The sequence below is a fragment of the Thermobia domestica genome, chromosome 11 (assembly GCF_964235325.1).
Source record: "Thermobia domestica chromosome 11, izTheDome1.hap1.1, whole genome shotgun sequence".
NCBI classification, from domain to species: domain Eukaryota; kingdom Metazoa; phylum Arthropoda; class Insecta; order Zygentoma; family Lepismatidae; genus Thermobia; species Thermobia domestica.
Genome location: NC_137464.1, coordinates 244,133,638 through 244,156,887, shown reverse-complemented (window position 1 = coordinate 244,156,887; position 23,250 = coordinate 244,133,638). Strand labels below are relative to the sequence as shown.

At 31.7% G+C, this 23,250-nt stretch overlaps 1 protein-coding gene across 2 annotated transcripts in view; it reads right to left on the bottom strand.

Moving 5' to 3' along the window:
* Window positions 1-23,250, bottom strand: part of LOC145664877 (salivary peroxidase/catechol oxidase-like) — a 227,966-nt gene continuing 204,716 nt past the window's right edge. For both annotated transcript variants that reach the window (XM_081731923.1, XM_081731924.1), the window contains one exon: window positions 1-22,299. In XM_081731923.1, coding sequence (XP_081588049.1) covers window positions 22,113-22,299 — 187 coding nt within the window. In that variant the 3' untranslated portion in view covers window positions 1-22,112. The remainder of the gene's footprint in view (window positions 22,300-23,250) is intronic.

Below are 23,250 nucleotides of genomic sequence, written 5' to 3'. Positions count from 1 at the left end.
TTTTGGTACAATGTCCGTCCATATTTCTTTGTGTCCTATGTTTTGTTTTTCGTACAGTAATTATACTTATTATAGTTAACAATAAAGGTGGTCATGGGTATATATATATATATATATATAATAAAATAAAATAAAAGTACACACAGATTATTTAAGAGGCTGACATACTAAAAGTAATACAAATTTACAATTTTTCTTTTGCTTGTTCTTCATAAGTGAAAGATGATGATGAAATGCAACTTACCACAATCATAGATAATATTATTCTACAACAGAAAATATGAAGCTGTAGAATTTTCAGTGTTACCCATCCACAGTGTTGCCAGAATAACAATCTCCCCAAAATCTAAGTTAAAGCAGCGGCTAGAGGAACGAACTCAACTGCATTTGATTACGTATCATGTTGTTTTGGTACCCTGTGAACTACTTTGTAATTAACATTACTATTTAATTTTAATAACTGTATGTTAAAATTATTTTCTTTATTATAAACTAAATACAATTATTTCTTAAACAGTAGTTCACAGGATTCCAAGACAACATGATAGTAATTAAATGTAGTTGAGTTTGTTCCTATAGTCGCTGCCTTAACTTAGATTTTGGGGGAAATATTATTCTGGCAATACTGTAAATTCTACGGATGACAGCACTGAAGATTCTTGAGGTTCATATTTTCTGTTGTAGAATAACATTATCTATGATTGTAGTAAGTTGCATTTCACTATCTCCTTTCACTTATGAAAAATAAACAAAAGAAAAATTATAAATTTTGTATTATTTTTAGTATGCCAGGCTCTTAAAACATAAACACAACAAAAGGCACCAATAGTGACATACCTTTCAAGCCACAGTATAGAAATACAGTACTTTTTATACATACAAGGACCTTGTCCTATTTGTAGGATTTCTGTAATCTGTCCAGCAGTAGTATGTAAACATATTCATTCTGCTTAACATTTATTATTGTATCGATGATAACACTGTTTGTTAACTGATTATTCGATTATTTGTTTCTAATATATATTATGTAAACTTTACCTATTGCATTAGTAAGTGCTACCAACTCTTGCTTAGATTTTAGAAAGAATATTAACTTTTTGGAAGCAAATACAGGTGTTAATGGCAGGAACTCAATTAAATATAAAAACCACTGTAAAAATAGTAGTAATGAATGTGACTTCATAGAACTGTAACACAGAGTATAGTTGTAAAGCCTTGTTCTTATATACTAACTAAACTTGATTTTCGTAATATTGGATTTGCCTCAAAGGTTTCATGCCATATAAAAGCATGTGAAGAGGTTGAGGAGGTATTTAAATATTATAGATTACTGCTCAGAAAATCATATTTAATTGCTTTTTATGCAGCTGAAATAAGGGGTGGAACAACACTAACTGCTATTAGTTTCGTGCTTGAACTTTATTCATTAACTTATTTTCTCTCAGAAAAAGTTGCATAACACTTGATCGTCCTCAAACACACCAGCCTAATTAACTGACACCATAGCAGTAGATAACAATAGCCAGTTTCTTGTTTGTGCACATTACCTATCACTCTACAATTTATAAGTTGGATTCAATTCTATTCTTCAGCCATCAAACTAAGATTTTAGTTAATTTTCCGGCATCTACAATTTGTTCTGTCTACTTTGAAACTGATCTTCAAGACATGATTTCTGTGATGTTGCCATGCGTTCCTCCGTCACAAAAAACACTTAAAGTTGTACAGTTACTAGCGACAGTGGAGACACACACACTGCATGTTCTTTCGTCAATGACATCAGAATCCGTCAATTATTTTACTCTTCAATTTTAGTTGATAAAGAAAGACCGACATTTATTGGGCGAAACAAAAAGAAATTGGTCCAGTTGGAACATTTGTTCGAGTGTGTATATCCCTAACATCCACAGATAAAAACACTTAAAGCATTTTATTCATCTGCAGTCTTCATAAGAAAAAACTCAAATCTAATTTTTGGAATTATTATTTATGTATGTATGAATTTATAATAAACTTTCAAATACAACTTATGAGCCAATTTACACTGAAAATCATTAAGAAACAACGAAAAAGGAACTGGAACAAAGTGGGTCAGGGTCATGAGTGCCCGAAAGGGGGGTCCCATCCCCTCTAGCTCACGAAAATGTATACGTAATATAGCAACCATAGAGATGTCTCCCTAGAAAATTTTCTTCGGGCGCCCCTGGTCAGGGCGTATACTTAAAGCAACCATTCTGTAATTTGCATAGTGGAAATTAGAAAAATCGCGGAAAAGCCTACCACGACGACCGGGGATTTGATTTCTAACCTAGGACCTCTCAAACAAGAAGCTAATTGCTACCTTACGAACGAATCGATGTCAATCACTTGCTAAAATAATCTGAGCCTCGAATTTAAACTTTATATTAAAAGATAATTTAACCTTTATCACCCAAAGCAAGTTCCGATAGTTAACAGCTTATGAAGCTCTTGGTAATGTAAATGACTCGAAACATGATAAAATTCATTTTTATGGTCCCTTTAGTTAAGTGCTTAGTTATCCTTCTGCATCATTCACAGCTAAGAATACAATCTTGACACTTCTTAGATCATGATTGTATTGGAAATAATAATAGGCAAGTTTCTTCTTCACATAACATACAGTGTTTAAGAAGATTATAAATTGATTCGGTAAGCTTTTTTATATATAAATAGTTTTCTTGTAAAATTATAGACAAAAAAATGTTAGCAGATGTAAAGAAAATCGTTTATTTTATCTTAATATGAATGATGTTTTACAAAAGAAGTAATTATATTTATAATTCTAATGTATTATAATTTTCAATCAATGATAATTTTACGATTCCCACACTATAATGTTTAACCTCTTTGAAAATTAGCTTATGTAAGTGGTAATACTTCATGAATACAGTATACAGTACAAAGGAATTTATAAGGTTTTGGATAATGACACATCAATACAAACTTAATGATCTATAAAAATATTTTCAACTTTCATGATTGTCATGAAGTTTGAAGAAAATAGAAGAAAAAGACAAAAAGAATATGGTTGTCAGTCCATCAACATACAAGCATTGTAATACCCATTTCAAGTGTGTGTCTAACTGCGTACCCTCAAATTTGATGTTTGTCTTACGTTTCAGCTATCGTTTCTGTCTGTGTTGTGTCTATGTCATTTATGTTTATGTTTGTCTTCAAATTTTTTTCTTTACAGACACGCTACGTGCCCTCAAATGAGATGTCTTTGTCGTACGGTCTGTCTACGCTGTGACAGTCATATGTCTATGATTGTCTCCAAATTTTTTCTTGCTTTACAAACACGCTACGTGCCCTCAAATGAGTTGTACCAGTCGTATGGTCTGTCCATGCTGTGACAGTCGTATGTCTACGATTGTCTCCAAATGTTTTCTTAATTTACAAACACGCTACGTGCTCTCCAATGAGATGTCTCAGTCATATGGTCTGTCTATGCTGTGGTAGTCATATGTCTATAATTGTCTCCAAATGTTTTCCTATTTTACAAACACGCTACGTATCCTCAAATGAAATGTCAGGGTCATATGTTCTGTCTGTGCTGTGACACATATGTCTCTGATTAACTTCAAATGTTATTTTACTTTACAAAAATTAAATTAATTATGACAATAATTATTTTCAATTGTTGAAATTTATAGAAAAAATCAAATATCCCTAAAAAGAAAATAATAAGTTTTAAAAACATTATTTGATTCTGAAAAAAAAAACTATTTAAGATCAAGGAAAAATATGCTTTACAGGAATATCTGTCTTGTCCAAACTCAGATCAACGTTTCGAAGGCGGTAAGTCCACAAATTTTAGGAAAAAATCAGTATAAAAAGAAAAAAATGTCTGGTCATTACTGTGAACATCATAGAGTCAGATAATAGTTGTTATGTCATTAGTCATGTGTCAGATAATAGTTGTTATGTCATTAGTAATTGTCTTTCTCACGTACACTAACTTATTGTTATATTTATAATAATTGATATGTATGGTAACTTTAATTAATTATTATCTAACTTTTATTATGTGTCCATAAAATAGAACTTACAGTTTTTCTGAAGAGCAGATATTTAAGTATTGTACCTTCCATCATAATTTAATCACGTACGAGTATCCGTAGTAATGTCAGTCAGTCATGTAATTTTTCACAGTCATTATAGTTTATATTTATATAGTCATAAATATCATGTCTATGGTCAATTATAAAGATATATTTCGTTGTACAAGAGTCATTTTTTGTCACATTAATAGTCATTAATATGTCACACTTCAGTCATTTTTGTCACATTAATAGTCAGTCTGTTAGTATTAATATGTCACACTTCAGTCATTTTTTGTCACATTAATAGTCAGTTTGCTAGTAGGAATATGTCACACTTCAGTCATTTTTATCAAATTAATAGTCAGTCTGTTAGTATTAATGTCACACTTCAGTATTTTTTGTCACATTAATAGTCAGTTTGTTAGTATTAATATGTCACATTTAAGGTAATGAACCTCATTCACACTGTTATTATTACATAGATATATGTGTAATAGTCTCAGTCATAAATTATGAACTGATCGCCGCGATGCTGCCAAAGTAGCCGTGTTTTAAGTGTGAATGAGCATTTAAATATAAAATAAAAGTAATAACAATTTTATTAATCTGTCTCACAATGAATCATTACTGATCCTGAACTAATGATTCCTGATCAGTGAATTAGTATCAGGAATCGCATATTACATTTTGTCTGAGAAAAAGTAAGACGTTTGAAGGTTAAGTTTTTGTTTAAATTGCACTTACACTATGATCTGTCTTGTCTGATTGTGAATGGAAATTACAAATATTTCTACGCATTGAGAAATCTGGAAAACAATCTTATTTTTCTGTGCTAATTCAAAGATTTGGAACTGATTTAGAAAGTAATCAAAAATATTATTGTAAGATATGTCGATGATAGCAAACATCAATAAATGTCAAATTAACCACATACCTTTTAGCCATAATTGAAATGTCAGTTACAGTATGGTGTTTAAGAAATAATCAAACGTCATTAAAAAAAGGCAAGTAAAACGTCAAAACGGTCACATACTTCTAGTCAAAATTGAAACAATAGTCATAGGTTAATATTTAAAAAGTTTCACAAAGAGTGGTGTAAAATATAAAATCATATGTCTAGTCATAACTGAAATAACACTCACAGAGCAATATTTAAATAAGTCAAATGCCACAACGAAGTCAAATAAAATGTCGAACTGATCACATACTTATAATCGCAATTGAAACGAGTCACAGAACAATATTTAAATGACTCAAATGTCCCAGGAAATAATATGAAATAACATGAAATCATATAGTAATGATCACTTTTGAAATAACAGTCAATCACATAAAAGGGTTTAAATAAGTCAAATGTCACGAGAAAATTACGAAGAATGTCATATTAGTCTCATACTTAGTCATAACTGAAATAACAGTCGTAGCACAGAATTTAAATTAGTCAAATGTCACAGGAAAGTATAGTTGAATGTCACAATAAACCACATACTTAGTCATAACTGAAATAAAAGTCGTAGCACAGTATTTAAATTAGTCAAACGTCACAAGATAGTAAAGATGGATATCTAACCACATACTTAGTCATAACTGAAATAACAGTCGTAGCTCAGTACTTAAGTTTGTCTAATGTCATAAGAAAGTAAAGTCAAATGTCACACTAGTCACATATTTAATCAATTGAAGTAACAGTCGTAGCACAGAACCTAAATGAGCCAAATGTCACAAGAAAGTCAAATGAAACGTCACACTAGTCACATACTTAATCATAATTGAAATAACAGTCGCTATACAGTACTTAGATGAGTCAAATGTCACAAGAAAGTCAAGAATGTAATATCAGTCACATACTTAGTCATAGCTGAAATAACAGCAGCAGCACAGTATTTAAATGAGTCAAATGTTACAGAGAGTCAAATAAATGTCTGAATAGTCACGTACTTGTATAGTCACAACTGGAATAATAGTCACAGCATAGTATTTAAGTGTCAAGTAAAATGTCATACTAGTCACACATTTGTAGTCGTGACTGGAACGACAGTCGCAGCGTAGTATTTAAAAGAGTCAAGTAAAATGTCATACTAGTCACATATTTATAGTCATGTCTGAAACGACAGTCGCAGCGTAGTATTTAAAAGTGTCAAGTAAAATGTCATATTAGTTACACATTTAAAACGAGTGAAAGTTATGGAAAGTTACAAATAAGTTGAATGTCATATGAAAGTCAAATAAAATGTCACAGTAGTCATACACTTAAAGAAGTCATAGTACAGCATTTAAATAATCCAAATGTCAGAAGAATATTATATAAAATTTGAAACTAGTCACATATTATAGTCATAATCAAAACAACAGTCACAAAACTATGTTTTATGACTTAAATGTTCCAGAAAATTAAATAAAATGTTTAGCTAGTCACATACTTATGGTTGTGATTGAAATAAATGTCAGAGAACCTTATTTAAGTAAGTCAAATGTCACAAGAAAGTCAAGTAAAATACAATAATAGTTACATATTTATAGTCATAACTGAAAAAATAGTAATAGAACAATATTTAAAAGTCAAAAGTCACAAGAAAATCAAATAAAAGTAATAGTCACATATTTGTAAACGTAACTGAAATATCAGTTATAGAGCGATATTTAAATAAATCAAGTAAAACGTCATACTAGTCACACTTAGTCATAAGTAAAATAACTGTTCTAGTAAGGTACTTAAATGAAATACATGTCACAAAAGACTAAGTAAAATGTCAAAATAGTCAGGTACTTGCAGTAATAATTTGAAATACCAGTCACAGCACAATATTTGAGTATGTCAAGTGTCAAAACAGTCACGTACTTGTAGTCATAACTGAAATGACAGTCACCACACAGTATATAAACGAGTCAAATGTCACAAAAATTTGTCAAAATAGTAATGTACTTGTAGTCACAACTGAACAAAGTCGTAGCACAACAGTTGAATGAACCAAATGGAACAAAAAGCTAGAAGGGTTAAAATAGTCACGTACAATGGACCATTGAGTTACGAATCGCTCGTTTTCCTATCAGTCCAGTTTACAAACAAGTTTTTTGAACAATTTTCCTCTCAGTTTACGAACAATATTTCAGGATATGAACGCATACCTGCGCCAGTAATGATAATACCACGCACCGAATTTTTATATATGTGCTGTAAACATTATCTGTCAGAATTTTGTGTTCTAAAACTACTTTTTGTTCTTTTTTGCACTTTTTTTTTTGTATTTTGGCCTTCATATTTTCTTTCAATTACTGTTACTTATTTATATTTAAAAAAAATAGAGCTTTTTCTTTCTACTGTATATTCTTCACTTAAAAAAAAAAAAAAAAAAAAAAAACGGAAACATACACTACCATGTTTCTGTGGCCAGAACGAATAACTTGTATTTGCATTCATTTCAATGGGAAAAATAATTTCGATCTACTAAGAGGTTACAGAATGGATTAGGTTCGTAACCTGAGGGTCCTCTGTACTTGTAACCATTATTGACATAGCAATTGCACCACAGTATTTAAATGAGTCAAATGTCACAAAAAAGTCAGAATGTCATACTGGTCGCATACTTACTCATAATAGAATCTCCCAGTACGGTATTTAAATGAGTCAGATGTCACAAAAAGCTAAGTAAAGTATTAAAATAGTCACGTATTTGTAGCCACGATTGAAGTAACAGCTAGCTAACGTTACAATAACCACATAATTGTAGTTATAACTAAAATATAACAGCAGTAGAACAGTATTTAAATAAGTCAAATGTTACAAAAACTAAGTAAAAGTCAAAATAGTCACGTACTTTTAGTCATAATTACTACATAATAGTAATACGTCAGTATTGAAGCCAAACGTCATGAAAAAGTCAAGTAGAATGTTGTACTGGTGACCTATTTATAACCAGTTATAACTGGAATAACTGTGTCAGTGCGGTATTTAAATGAGTCACATGTCACTAAAAGCTAAGTAAATATCAAAATTGTAGCGTCCTTATAGTCATAACTGACATGACAGTCACAGCATGCTATTTAAAAACGTCAAACGTCACAATATCAAAGTAGTCACATGTTTGTAGTTATAACTGAAATAAAAGTCACACTTAAATTTAAGACGTCCACTGCAAGTTAGTCGTAGATTAAAATCATGTAGTCAGTGGTTTGTTTCAAACATGGTTCACCAAAATTATTGTAAATAGTATTGTTGGTGTTCCCACCTTAGTCTTCTTTATAGGGTCTACCTGGAACAATACGTGTGTGCTTTGTTTCTAATCGTTGGTATCAAATAATTTCCGTAACTACAATTTTGTTCTGGGATACGCTATGAGGAAAATTAAAATTAGCAACCAGTTTTTTATGGTGGTGGGACATGTTCACTTACTTCGAGAGAAGAATACATGCTGAATGTATTTGAAAATACAATTCTGAGGCGAATATTCGAACCCAAGAGGGATGGGGATGGGGAATGACAGAAACTTTATAACGAGGAACTCCATAATTTTACGTCGTTTACCTGGCATTGTTAGGGTCATTAATTCTAGGGGCTTAGGTGAGCAGGTCATGCAGCCAGAATGGAATAAAGTAGGAACGCTTTCAAAATTTTAACCGGAAACCCAATAAAAATAAATAGCAAGACCTAAGCGCAGATGTTAGAACAATATTAAGATAGATACTGGAGAACTAGGAATACAAAGTAAAGTCTGAATCCAGTTGACTAAGGATAGAAGTCAATGAGGAGCTGTGTGAATGCGTCATTGAACCTCCAAGTTTCATAGGCCATTAGGTTAATAAATCTTTGAACATTGCTCTGTATACAGAACGGGATCATATCTAACATAGCAAATATGGGAATGACTGATAAACTGGATGGAGAGACATTAAAAAATAATTAGACTTTTTACTATGTTTGAAGCGACTGGTGTAGCTTTCTAATCATCTATTTACTTCAAGGATACAAGGATAGAATATAAAAAGAGAATTTGGTAAAGAAAATTTAAAACTGTCAAAATAGAAATGAAATGAAATATTTTAGTTAAACATCCCAGGCTCTGCCCGTTAGACTAAAGAAGACGAAAGATTAAAGATAAGTGAACGATTGTTAAAAAATAAAAATAAATTTTTATGTTGTCCCACCGAGAATCGAACCCGCGATCCATGCCCAAAGATACACGCACTAGCCACTAGACCAGCAAGGAAAGCTCTTAAAATTGTCAGTCATCTCAGTAATACGAAACGTTACTAGTCTGTAAATAGTGGTTAAACCCAATACTCAATTAATGTATCGCAAGTAAATTGTCACAGAAATGCAGACACTCATTTAGGCGTTCAATTCATTAAATACAGAAAAAAGAAGTCTCAAATTGTAAACCAACTGTTAATAAGCGATTATTCATCGTAGCCTTTTCGTGTCATATATACGTACTAATTAAGTCGTCTAAAATCATGTCCAGTGTTATATAACAAGTACTGATAACTGAAATCTTCTAGCATGACAAGAAAAAAAAAACACTAAAGAAACTGCTGTATTAGCTCGTAGAAAAAAAAATGAGTTTCAGTTTCGCAGGAAATAAAGTCAGCTAGTCAACATCATTGTCAGAATAGTCAAACTGATCAAATAAGAAAATATTGTTCACTCTTCAGAACAAAACTTGTCGAATATAACAGTCTAATATGTACACGTTATTACCTGTATATCTGATTACGTATTCATTCTGTCTATAAGTCAGTCATGTTAAATTAGAAAAATAAATCAGTTGGCTAGTAAAATTATTTCAGTACTATTAAAAGTATGTAAAATAATTACTTTGTGATACTTTTGAAAGTAATTTTATTTGTCTAACGTGTGTCATTTAGTCTTAACAATTATGTCTTAAGGAATTAATGAGTCCTTATGAGGCTTCAGATTTGTTTGTTCGTTTCAGGAATTATAATACTAGGATTTATGCAGAACAAAAATCGAGGACTTTCATTACTATTATATTAAAGAACGGTATTCAGTTCTTCATTACAGAAAACAACATATTACATTGTTCCACAGAAAGTAGTGAATCTCATGGATCCGTATAAAACAAAGTCGTTTGAAGAAAACAGCAACGTCACTGTCAAAATGGTCAAATTAGTCAAACTGCTCTGATTGGAAGATAGTATTATCCCTTAAAACAAACTTGTCAAGTGGGATTGTCAAAAATGCACTTGTCAAGTCGGATAGTCAAAAATGCACTTGTCAAGTCGGATAGTTAAAAATGCACTTGTCAAGTCGGATAGTCAAAAATGCACTTGTCAAGTAGGATAGTCAAAAATGCACAGGTCGCATAGTCAAAATGCACTTGTCAAGTCGGATAGTCAAAAATGCACTTGTCAAGTAGGATAGTCAAAAATGCACAGGTCGCATAGTCAAAATGCATTTGTCAAGTCGGATAGTCAAGAATGCACTTATCAAGTCGGATAGTAAAAAATGCACTTGTCAAATCGGATAGTCAAAAATGAACGTGTCAGGTCGGATAGTCAAAAATGCACGTGTCAGGTCGGATAGTCAAAAATACACTTGTCAAGTCGGATAGTCAAAAATGCACTTGTCAAGTCGGATAGTCACAAATGCACTTGTCAAGTCAGATAGCCTCTCAAACTCTGTTACTTACTCATCCTTCTTTGAATAAGTCATGTTAAGTTGGAAAGGTAAGTCAGCTAAATAGTGTATATCATTATTTCAAATCGTGAAAGTTATAATGCTAAGAATTTTGAAAGTCGTTTGACTTATTTAACACAACCATTGAATCATTTTGTCATAGTACTTAAGTCAATACATATTAAGTCGTTATCAAGTCTTTATGAAGCTTTAGATTCGTTTGTTTGAAAAAATTAAAAATAATCAAGATTTATGCAGAATAAAAAAAGATGAAGAGATTTTTCTTCAATATACTAAAGAAAGACAAGTATAAATACTTTATTAAAGAAAACAAAAGAAGAGGAAGTACTTTATTATCATTTAGAATTTATTTAGTCAGTCAATCAAAGAGTCAGTTCAAGAAAGTTGGTCAATTTTATTATTGAAATTGTCAAATTAGTCAAACTAGTCACAAAGAAATATGTTATTACTACCCTTCAAAACAAACCTGTAAATCAGAATAATCAGAAGTATACACATTGTTATACTCAATTTCGTATTTGGTTAGGCTATAAAAGAGTTGTATTAAGTTAGTGGCGTGTCAGTCATAGTCAGATACTAAAATCAAGGAGTATATTACTACTGAAAGACATTAGCATTTATTGCTATTGAAATTACTAAATGTAATTTTCTTGTCTAATAATCATTGAGTCATCTGATCAGGTCTAATAATTTTAATCATGAAAATAAATATCTGGAGAGTCAAGTTCTTGGAAATCATTTAGTCAGTCTTATCAGTCGGAGTGTCCATTAGTCAACCAGTTAATGGAAATAAATACATAATCGAGTAAAGCTCTTGGAAGTCATTTAGTCAGTCTTATCAGTCGGAGTGTCCATTAGTCAACCAGATAATGGAAATAAATACATAAACGAGTAAAGCTCTTGGAAGTCATTTAGTCAGTCTTATCAGTCGGAGTGTCCATTAGTCAACCAGTTAATGGAAATAAATACATAATCGAGTAAAGCTCTTGGAAGTCATTTAGTCAGTCTTATCAGTCGGAGTGTCCATTAGTCAACCAGATAATGGAAATAAATACATAAACGAGTAAAGCTCTTGGAAGTCATTTAGTCAGTCTTATCAGTCGGAGTGTCCATTAGTCAACCAGTTAATGGAAATAAATACATAATCGAGTAAAGACCTTGGAAGTCATTTAGTCAGTCTTATCAGTCGCAGTGTCCATTAGTCCATCAGTTAATGGAAATAAATGCCTAAACGAGTAAAGGTCGTGGAAGTCATTTAGTCAGTCTTATCAGTCCGAGTGTCCATTAGTCAACCAGTTAATGGAAATAAATGTCTAAACGAGTTAAGCTCTTGGAAGTTATTCGGTCATTCTTGTCAGTCTGAGTGTCCATTTGTTCACCAACTAATGGAAATAAATGTCTAAACGAGTTAAGCTTCTGGAAATCGTTTAGTCAGTCTTATCAGTCGCAGTGTTCATTAGTCCACCAGTTAATGGAAATATGGTGCGGAGAGAGGTGGAGGAATCAAATCAGTTCTTTAGAGGAAGTCAAAAGTGACATTGTTTGGTTCATTTCATAAAATAATTGATGTTAGTCAATGAAAGGTTAACATGTACAACCTAGTCTTTCAGAGAGAAGGGTAGAAATCATTAATTTCTTCAATAACAGTCGGAAATGAATCTCTATTAGTTTATTTAATAAAATAATTTATGGCAGTGAAAAGTTAATATGTTCAAAGAAGTCTTTAGGTAAAAGCAGATCATGCCAGTTCTTCAAACACAATCAAGAATGGATTGTAGTAGTATATTTCATAACATAATTATGTCAATCAGTGAAAGGTTAGTATGTTCAAACTATTCTTGCAAGAATTATAGTTTTATTCAAATAAATAGTCAAATAAAATAAAGGCTCAGTAAACTAATTGTACAAACTTTGAGTCTAGTTCTGAAAGGCATTCAGTCTTTCAGGACAATATATTCAGTCAGACTGATAAGAGATAGCAGGATAATAAAAGGTTAAAAATACTGTCTGTTAGTCACAGTGAGTCTGTTCTTGGGAAATCAGTTTCTTCCCTAAATATTACAAGTCATCAATTGGTTAAAACTCGATGACTTTCAGTCTTTTTAAAGCATATGTGTTAAGTACTTAATTCAGTTTGCGTAGTATTTACTCAGTCTCTAATCTGTCTATTTTAGCTGAATTGTACAACTTGTGACTCAAAAATAAAATTGTATTAATTTATTTTATAAAATACCAATAATTGTCAGTCAGTGAAAGATTAACATGTCAGTCCATACTAGTCTTTCGGGGGAAGGGAAAGGAATTAGGTTAGTTTTTTCTTTAAAAAAATCAAAAATGAATTTAAATTAGTTAATTTAATAGAGTTCTAAATAATAATGTCAGCCAGTAAAAGGTTAATATAAGTACACTCCGCTAGATGTTTCGCTGTTTAGAAGTAGTCAATGTCAGTCAGTGAAAGGTTAATATAAGTACATTCTGCTGGAAGATGTTTCGCTGTTTGTAAGTAGTCAATGTCAATTAGTGAAAGGTTAATATAAGTACATTCTGCTGGAAGATGTTTCGCTGTTCGTAAGTAGTCAATGTCAATCAGTGAAAGGTTAATATAAGTACATTCCGCTGAAAGATGTTTCGCTGTTTGGAAGTAGTCAATGTCAGTCAGTGAAAGGTTAATGTAAGTACATTCCGCTGGAAGATATTTCGCTGTTTGGAAGTAGTCAATGTCAGTCAGTGAAAGGTTAATATAAGTACATTCCACTGGAAGACGTTTCGCTGTTTGGAAGTAGTCAATATCAGTCAGTGAAATTTTAATATAAGTACATTCTGCTGGAAGATGTTTCGCTATTTGAAAGTAGTCGCTCACTCCAGAAAGATATGCTTCAGTAAAATATGCTAGTTGTTGAAAGAAAAGGGTGTCCTTCAAGTCAGGTCAAGTTCTATTTTTATGAATTGAAAACGTGAAGAAACACATGTTTTAAGTCATAACTAAGAATACGAGACCAGTCAGCACGCAATGTTTAGTAAAAGTAGTGCTTTTTCTTCTTTCTTCCAGTCAGTCAATATACGTTAGTCTGTGTCGCGTGTAAGCTGAAGGAAATAAGTCACTCAGTCAGTCAGAAAAAGAAGTAATAAATCAAAAATAGGCATTGAAAGCTTTGAATCGTTATAAGAACATCAAGATTCTAGAAAGGTTCAATGATGTGAATTTTACCTGAGTCATATCCTGCTGAATATTCAATTATGTCTCGAGAAAACTTGAATAATTTTTGTGTTAGTCTGTTATTATCAGTCAGTTGAAGTTTTTTTTTTTTTCTCGCAAGAGTAGCAAGTTCTTTGTCTTTTGCAGAAATCTGGAGTCAGTCAGTTTAAGTCAGTTTCAAAATAATAAGTTCATTTGCAACTATGACAGTCTCTGGAAAGTGTCAATAGATAAACACAGGATTTTTATAGTTTACTAGTCATTCTGTCAGTCAGCAAAACTGTCATAATCAATGTTAGTCCATTATGTAATACAGATTAAGGAATGTGTCAGTTAGTCATTTTATAGATTCAGTTTTTCTCTATATAGAATGTATAGGCAAATTATGGACTATCTAAGAAATTCGTATATTTACCCTGTGTTTTGTAAAGTCTTTTAATGTGAAAGAAAGGATTAATTTGAGACTTAGCATGGTATTTCAGAGACAAAAGGTATCTATTACTCTCCATACCAACAAATAGAGGCTCATGTATCTATTTGAAGTTTATGGAATAATGGTTTGAGGAAAGGTATTGAGTTGGTTTTTGAGATGAGAAGTTATGACAATTAATGTGTTCAGTAAAATACTATGTTTACATTTAACGTGTCCAAGGTTATCTTGCAAGAATTACAGTCATTATGTATCAAATAATGAGGATGATTCATAAAATGAGTTTAGTAAACTGTTACACAAAGATCTAGTCAGGCCCTGAAAATTACTCAAGTCTTTCATTATAATACATTCTGTCAGTCTGTTAAGTCTCCGTGAACAAAGGTAGGCTTAAAAATGTCCACACGACTTTATATATTGATTTTTCAAAACAAACTATATGACTGTTGGTTTTGAAATTTAGTTTCCACTTTAAAAAAAATAGTAAAATTTTCTCAAAAAATAGATTTGTTTTCAATTAAATAGTTCTTTTCAAAAATTCAAACTATTTTTCGAATAGCTTTGTAATGGACATTAATTATCCCAATTCATTCAACACTTCAACATTATTTGCATGAATTTATTTCTTTTGCGTTGCTTGCAGTTGGGTATAGATTGCGCAAAACTATACCATTATTTTTCAGTACAGATGAAAGGAAAAGAGACTTGTAACATTGCTTAAGATACATTATAAGCAATGGCAGAATTTACAATCCTTTTTACTACGAAATTATATTTTAAGAACGCGTTTATTTGAAAACAACACAGATAGAGAAACAGTATATAAACAGTTCTATTCAACGCAATTTAACCGATATAAATTTGTTTAAGCCTGCCTTGGTCCACCATACAAGCATGTGAAGTTTGGTCCAGACGGATAATAAATATTCAAACAGTAAATTCATTTGGATTAAAAAAAAATACAGACATGTCAATGATACAAAACTACCTATTCATACTATTTAGGAAAAATTAGTCCGGATGCAGTCACTTAGTCATGTAAATTTTTAAGTTATGTACAATAGTTTCGTCTGTAAGCTAATTGAAGTCAGTCCGTGGAGAGTCTTTCAATCAATGAAGTACAGGGTGAGCATAAATGATTCATTCCTTTTGAAAAGACTATATTTTCAAAAATATTACACGTACACACATGAGAGATACACACACACAAGAAAATAACCACAAACTCATCAGGTTTGTACTGTGTGGCAGTACGAGTGATCTTTCCGATCGGGTCTGGCAGTGTGCAGTGTGTCAGTACGAGGTTAGTACCTATCGAAAATGGAGGGAAAGCAAGAAAAAAAAAATGTGTGCTTAAATATGCCAGATGTTTGTCTGTTATAGCTATGCAACGCACTTTCAGAAGAGAGTATGGATAAGAACCGCCATGTAAACAAAGCATTTTGCGGTGGTATCGGCAATTCAAGGACATTAGTTGCTTGTGTAAAAGGAAAAGCATCTGGCCTCCCAGATCTCCTGATTTAACGCCCTAAGACTTCTTCCTGTGGGGGTATGTTAGGAACCTTGTTTACGTACCCCCACTACCGCAATCCTGAGTTGATCTCAAAGAAAGCATAACTTCTGCAGTGGAGACAATTGACAAAATGTATGGAATGAGGCCGAGTATCACCTGGACGTGTGTCGTGTCACCAAAGAGGCACATATTGAACATTTGTAGAAGGTGTATAAACTTGGTGAGTTTATGATTCTCTTCATATATTTTCATCTGTGTAAGTGTAATACTGTTGAAAATATAGCCTTTCTAAAATGAATGAATCATTTATGCTAGCCTTGTATATTATGTCGGTCCGTAGAAAATAAAGTCAAATCGTAAGTAGATGTTTATTAAGTCAGATTAAATCTGTTATTTAGCCAATAGTACTACTGTCTTTATGTGATTTGAGAATCTGAGGTTGGATAAAGATGCTCTGTTATTTATATTATAAAGAAAGAAAGCTTTAGTCTATTATTCCTGGCATGGAAAAGCACAAGTTTAAGAATAATTTTGAGGTGAATAATATAGTTATTTCAATTAGAAGTACAATAGGATTACAACGCCTAATAACAAAAATATTAGCTCCAAACATCGACAAACATTCTGTCAAGTGAATGATGTTATTTGAAAAAATGAATTTATTGATGAACATGAGTTTGCTAGGAAAAATCTAAACATTATTATCTTTTCTATCACATAAATAATAAATGATTAGGGAACGTAGAATTGAAAGAGAGAAATCTATGCCTCCTTGATTTTAGTTACATTAAAATGCTATAGAACAATTCATTTTGTACTTTTAAAGTCATAGATGGTCAGCGTATGTGGTGAACTAAGTGTGTCAGAGAACTAATTGCTACCGAAATATAGGAAAGTCCAAGTCGTATATTTACAGTTGGTAGAATATATTTTCATCTTAATATTGCTCCATTATCTACACATACATTCCTCAATTTTCTGCTCATCTATTACTATTAAATTTGTGTTCCATATATCGCTTTGTCTGTAATAAAAATCAACAAGTCAATGTCGGTCATTTGTCAGTAAACTGTCTCAACAATATCTTTCGTCTAATCAGATAACGTTTTAGACCGGCAAACTTGATTTTAGTTCCATTAAAATATTATTGAACAATTCATTTTTACTTTTAAAGTCATAGATGGTCAGCGTATGTGATGAACTAAGTGTGTCAGAGAACTAATTGCTACTGAAACATGGGAAAGTTCAAGTCGTATATTTATAGTTGGTAGAATACCTTAATATTGCTTCATTATCTACACATATGTTGTCCAATTTTCTGCGTATCTATTATGACTAAATCTATTTCCATATATCGCTTTGTCTGTAATAAGAATCAACAAGTTAATGTTCGTCGTTTATGTCAGTAAACTGTCTCTGTCCGTCGTTTGTGTCAGTAAACTGTCCCGTCTAATGAGACCTTTCGTCTAATGAGACAACGTTTTAGACCGGCAAACTTGATTTCAGTTAAATTGAAACGTTATTATGTTCAGTTTCGTTCAATCAAGTTAAGAAAGATACAATATTAAAAGGATGGACCACATTTAATTTTAAAAATTCTGTAAATAATAATTATATTAATGTAGCAAGAGCATCAGGATACCAACTTCATTTTAGTTCTAATTTCCTTAAAGATGAAGAGCAAAATAAGTTATGTCCGGTACATGAAAATTATCGGTAAACCATGAAAGATATCAAGTACAAAAGTATCAGTCTCAAAAAGTATAAATATAAGTTTTAACAAATCATACGACGAGAATATTCAAGTTCTTGTTAACATTTGAAACCTGCGTGTTGACAAATAGATTTTGCTCACTTTCCACGGCATATGCTTATTAATAACATCCTATTGAAAGCTTTTATTTACAATAGGCATACTAAGAGATTTCTTCGGATAGAATACAAGTCCCTAAATTGCAAACTTTATTATTAAGTATCACAAAAGGAAGTTCAATAGTTGTTGAAGTTAATTTCTACGTTATATTTTCAAAATAAGACTTAGTATGAACAAAAATCTTACCTTTTGAAATACTCCTGTATTTTTTTTAATCTTCTCAATTTACCTCCGCACACATGAGTATCATAGATAAGAAATTCAATTTTTTTATTCCTTGTAATATACTACCACAACTTCTATATTTCATCATTATCACAATGAACTATTATCATATAACTTATCTATTCTTCTTTCATTTTCAGTATTAATACTACCCAGTACTAAAAATAATTCCTTCCCAGTTTGTTACCACTAACAATTAACGCTACTGTACGTACAGGCTCTGAAAAAATTAGATCGATACACATGTGCTTTATGTATGTATGGTTGTATTAATCAAAGAATAGCATGCTTCTTGCCTCTTTCAAGTCTAGTACATGCCAAAATCCCATGTAGCATGGCATCTTTTTACAAATGATGGTGTTTATTGATTGTTTAAAGGGGTTGTAAGGGATAGTATAGCAAGACCAAAAAGGAAAGGTACTAAACCACTCTAAGAAAGTATATTACAACGCCTGAAAAGCTATTCTGGAGCGAAATAAGCTGCAATATTTTCACTCTGTGTGTAGCTTATATACATAATAAACACGAAATTAATTCATATGGTTAATTTAAATCTAGTATGCATTAAACTATTTGAAATTACTTAATAATTTAGCAGATGTAATGGAAATGTTTGTATCTGTAGCTAGCAAATAAATATAAACAGCAAAAGTACTCTTAGTCGAAGTTGAGTCAAGTAGACACTTACAGAAGATCATGCGATGCTCAGTTACCTGTTGTTGTCAGTATTCCAAAATATGCGAAATTCCTTTCCGTGCGAGGAATCAGTGCCCTGCAACTAGTCTCATTAAGCAATATTTGTAACTTATGACTTTGTACAGTTAAGTTCTGTATTTAAAGATTAACCATGACTTACGTTTATTAAAGCTTAACGATTTATACTGTATTGAAAAAAAAAGTTTAAAGGAGGCCACCATATTTTTATATTTTAAAATCGCAAGTCAAAACAGTCATAAGGTCTTTTCTACTGTCTTTTAAACGTCATCTGTCCTTGTCCATCATGCTTCTAAGAGTCATTAGGATCAGAGATAAAATTTTCTAAGGTCAGTCCAACATGAAAGTATACATATAATAACAATACCTGAAAGCATACAACTTACGTAAAAGTAATATACAGCGTGGACATAAAGTCTCTCCCTGATAACAAACATTAATAAGATGAAAACAAAGATTGATAGAAACATGCGGTCTAAAACCATCGCTTGTATGATACTTCAAGATTTTGCCACGGCCTGTGCTGCCATCTACTGCAGCTGACAGTAGCGCGACAGTCATTTGTTTAAAAATGGCGTCAGCAAAGCAGAAAGCGAAGTGTGTGTTGTGGTATCATGAAACAAAATCTTCCGTCACAGTTCAATGAACATTCAGGCGAGAATATGGACAGCAGCCACCAGATGTTAAGAACATAAAGGAATGGTACAGGAAATTTATCGCAACAGGAAGTGTTTTAGATCGTGATAGAATCGGTAGACCGAGTGTTAGTGAGGAACGTGTGGAAGCTGTTCATGTTGCCTTAACCCGAAGCCCATCGAAATCCTTGCGTTGCGCATCACGTGAACTGGATACCCCAAAGTCAACTGTGTTAAAAGTTTTACACGAACGCTTGACGTTATAGGCACATAAGGTGCAGATTGTTCATGCGTTAACATAAGAATACCGTCCCACACGCGCAAGTTTCGCATGTGGCATCGCATGGATATCTTGAGGCCAAGTAATGGAGCACATGTGGAAATTCTCTAAATCAGGTATAAAACTATTTTTTGAGTTTTCCTATTATTTACCGCGAACCGCATGCTTCTATCATGCTAGTTTTCTTGTTATTAATGTTTGTTATCAGGGAAAGACTTTATGTCCACTCTGTATATACAACCGGATGTTAAGAAAAGGCCATTGCTCTGCATAATATACAAGCACATCAAGCATTTAAAAGAAGCTATCACACACACACACACATAACACAAACTACAAATAGAAACCATAAAAAGATGATAAAGGAAGGATTTATGTAGTCAAAGAAAGAAAACAAAGCACAAGGAATTAGATGGAAAGATTTTTTCTTTAATTGGTCACGTCAAGTCCATACAAATGTTCAAAGTCCAGTCACAAGTAGTCATAGTAAAAACAATACTTAGTCAGATAAGCTAGTAATAGTATAAAGTTTTTTTTTTTTTTTAATTTAAAAAAATCATAAATCTATATTCTATAAGGTAACAGTAAATGTTGCTTGAAAATGTTCATACCAAACTCTGCTTATACAAAGACACCAAATAATTGTTTCTGTATATCAGTATAAAAATTACAAATATTTCAATTGTTTGAAATTTAGGATATTTTAGGATATTTTTCTTGAGTTTGTAAGTTCACTACCTTGCTCATATACCTGCCCAAAATTAAAATGAAATGAGAGGGAGAAAAAATATTTTGTACGATTCCTTATCAACTTTGAAATTAGCTTAAATAAATAATTATATAATAATAATAATACTAAATATTTTAAATCACAAAGCAACACTGGAGTACATATTGTATTTACCTAGAAGAAAGACATTACTTATAAATTAATATTGACTTAAAGCGTAGCTAGTGCCTAAGTGCTGTAGAGTTGCAGCATTCTCTGAACCTTTTGATACGTACATATATACAGTATATTGGAACCAAAAGAAAAAAATAATAATTTGGTTCTTGTGTAATACTATTTTATCATGTAAACATTTAAAAACAAACAGGGAGTGCTGCAGCTCTTGATACGTTTACGGACGGATCTCGAATGTTTCATAAATGTATTTCATACGACAAAAATTTAAAAAAAATGGCTTGTATATTTTTCTCCAAAATTTTCAAAATAGTTATATTTTCGTCGAAGACCTGTAAATGATCTCCTGTTTCAGTCAATGTTCTCTTTGATTTATATTACTTTTAAAATAATAAATAGATTATGTTCAGAATAATAAATAAATTTAACGAACTACAATAACTGAATCGATTAAAAATAATGTTTTTAAAGTCTCTTCTATTATTGCTGTAAAATACAAATATTTTGATGATATGAGCTCACGTTAGTTGTGTTCTATTTCAAAGTTTTGTTGCGGATATGTGCTGTATCTATACACAGCTTTATTAACACAAAATAACATTACATGATAGCTATTTGCATCAGAAAACTTGGTAACTTATGATTTTATAGTTTAGTCATTCAATAAGTCAGGTTCTGGCAATACTAATAATATCGGAACAAAGAAAACTAAATAACTGTGTGATAGAAATAACAAAGCTTCAAGATAGACTATCACAAAACTACGTAACAAATACAATCTTCAGTCAACTAAGTGAAGGACATTTTACTTTCCTATAAATTTGCCTTCTGGAATACCACAAATCACCTAACTTACCCTTTCTCAGTGTCGTATTTACGATTTAGTTTCGGGTGGGAGTTTGTTAACTTTATTCCTGGAAATGTAAAAATTCTGCAAGATATTTCATTTACTTTAAAATAATAAATAACATTTCGGCGCGGGGGGGGGCTTAAGCCTGGAAGCCCCTACCCTTAAATATGTCACTGCATTTTCCAAATGAGTCTGGTGCACGTGGTATCAAAAATTATTAGTGACAAAAATACTGAAATAGAACACAACTAAAATGGATTTATATTATTGTAAAAAAAAAGCACTGTTTTTTTTTTTTTTTTTTTTTTGCGTACTTTAACCTATTACGAAAATTTTGAATTGATCCGGACGTCAATATTATATAAGTTCATATCTCTAAAAAATATGTTGTTTTAATACTTTCCGGATTTCTAACTCTCAATTTGCAATATAAATATATATTTCCTTTAGTTAAATACAATAAAATGCAGTCAACACTCACTTAGATATAGAATATGATCGGTGGGTTTGCATAAGACTAAGCCAATCACTTCTACTACTTCTGTGCATTACTTAAAATTAAATAATAATAATAATAAAAAAAACTTGAATTTAAAAATTAAACATAAACGAATCAAAAATATAGATAACATATTTGCTGATTTTTTTTTTCAAAATCAGGACGACAATTTTTTTTTTATCTTAGATTATTAGATAAAAAAAAAGTAACAAATTTTACGTAAAATTATAAGGGAAAATAGACAAGTGATGTTTCTTTTTGTTTGAGTCATTGTTCATCCTCTTCGGTGGTGAAGCCATCGTTGTTTGCCTCGTAATTGGTATTTGGAATTCATCAACGGACGAGGGAGCTCAGCCACTGCGTCAGGTTCACTAATCGGAAGTGGCATATCAGGCAAAGGATCATCACTATCGAATACATCACTTGGGATTTCGCCATTCTTAATCAGATTTGCTATTGGCCTGTAAAAAAAAAAGAAGAAACAATCAAATATATATGTTAAATCATAATTAAATGGTCAAGTATATTTTATACTGGACTTGACTAAAGCAAGATAAACACAAACAAGTATACAATAATGTCAACAATTAATTGAAGATGGCTTGTTTCTTGGTATAATTCCATGCTTGTTCTCAAACATATCAACCTTATCTACTGACTATAGACATTGGATAGCTTCTGAATAATAGCGTTGCTTCTAGGCAGGGCCGCCCTGGCATCATTCATTTACCCCTCCCCATTCTCCAGAAAGAACAAATCTTAAAAGCCACGATTTTAAGTATGTCATCCCATCATGAACAACGAAGGGGAGTGAAAGTGCACTCGCACTCAGAAATGCCTAAACATTACAAACTCAATTTCGTTGTATCCGCTTTTCTTTAAATAATAATCTATTATGTTAGTGAAAGATAAAAAATCACACCTGCAGAGGAAAGATGGTAATCCTTTTTATAGAATTCAATCGAGTTTCAATATATCAGTTTGCAATTCCAGCGCAATTAGCTCTTTTATCTTTATTTCTTGATTTTCCTTCTACATCTATTAATTTTTTAAAAAACAAGTTTTTGTTTCCACCTTAATGATAAGGAACTTGTTTGTGACAAAGACAAGACTAATTTTCATATCAAAACTGTGATAACTAACTAAATGGAACAGGTGTTCTCTACTGTTCGAGAGCTGAGTTTTTGTATTTAACAACAATCAAGTAATTGATGCTGGGATTTGTTTGACCATTTGTTTTAGCACTGTCCATGTGGCCTTAAACTAATGTGACCTAAACATGATTTATGAATGTAGTATTATGATGGTAGCTTAGTAAATTTAATTACCGTCATCATGAAATCCGTTTTCAACAAGAAAAAAAATAAATAAATAATATAGTTATGACAGATTTTGTCGCCCCGTGCAAATGC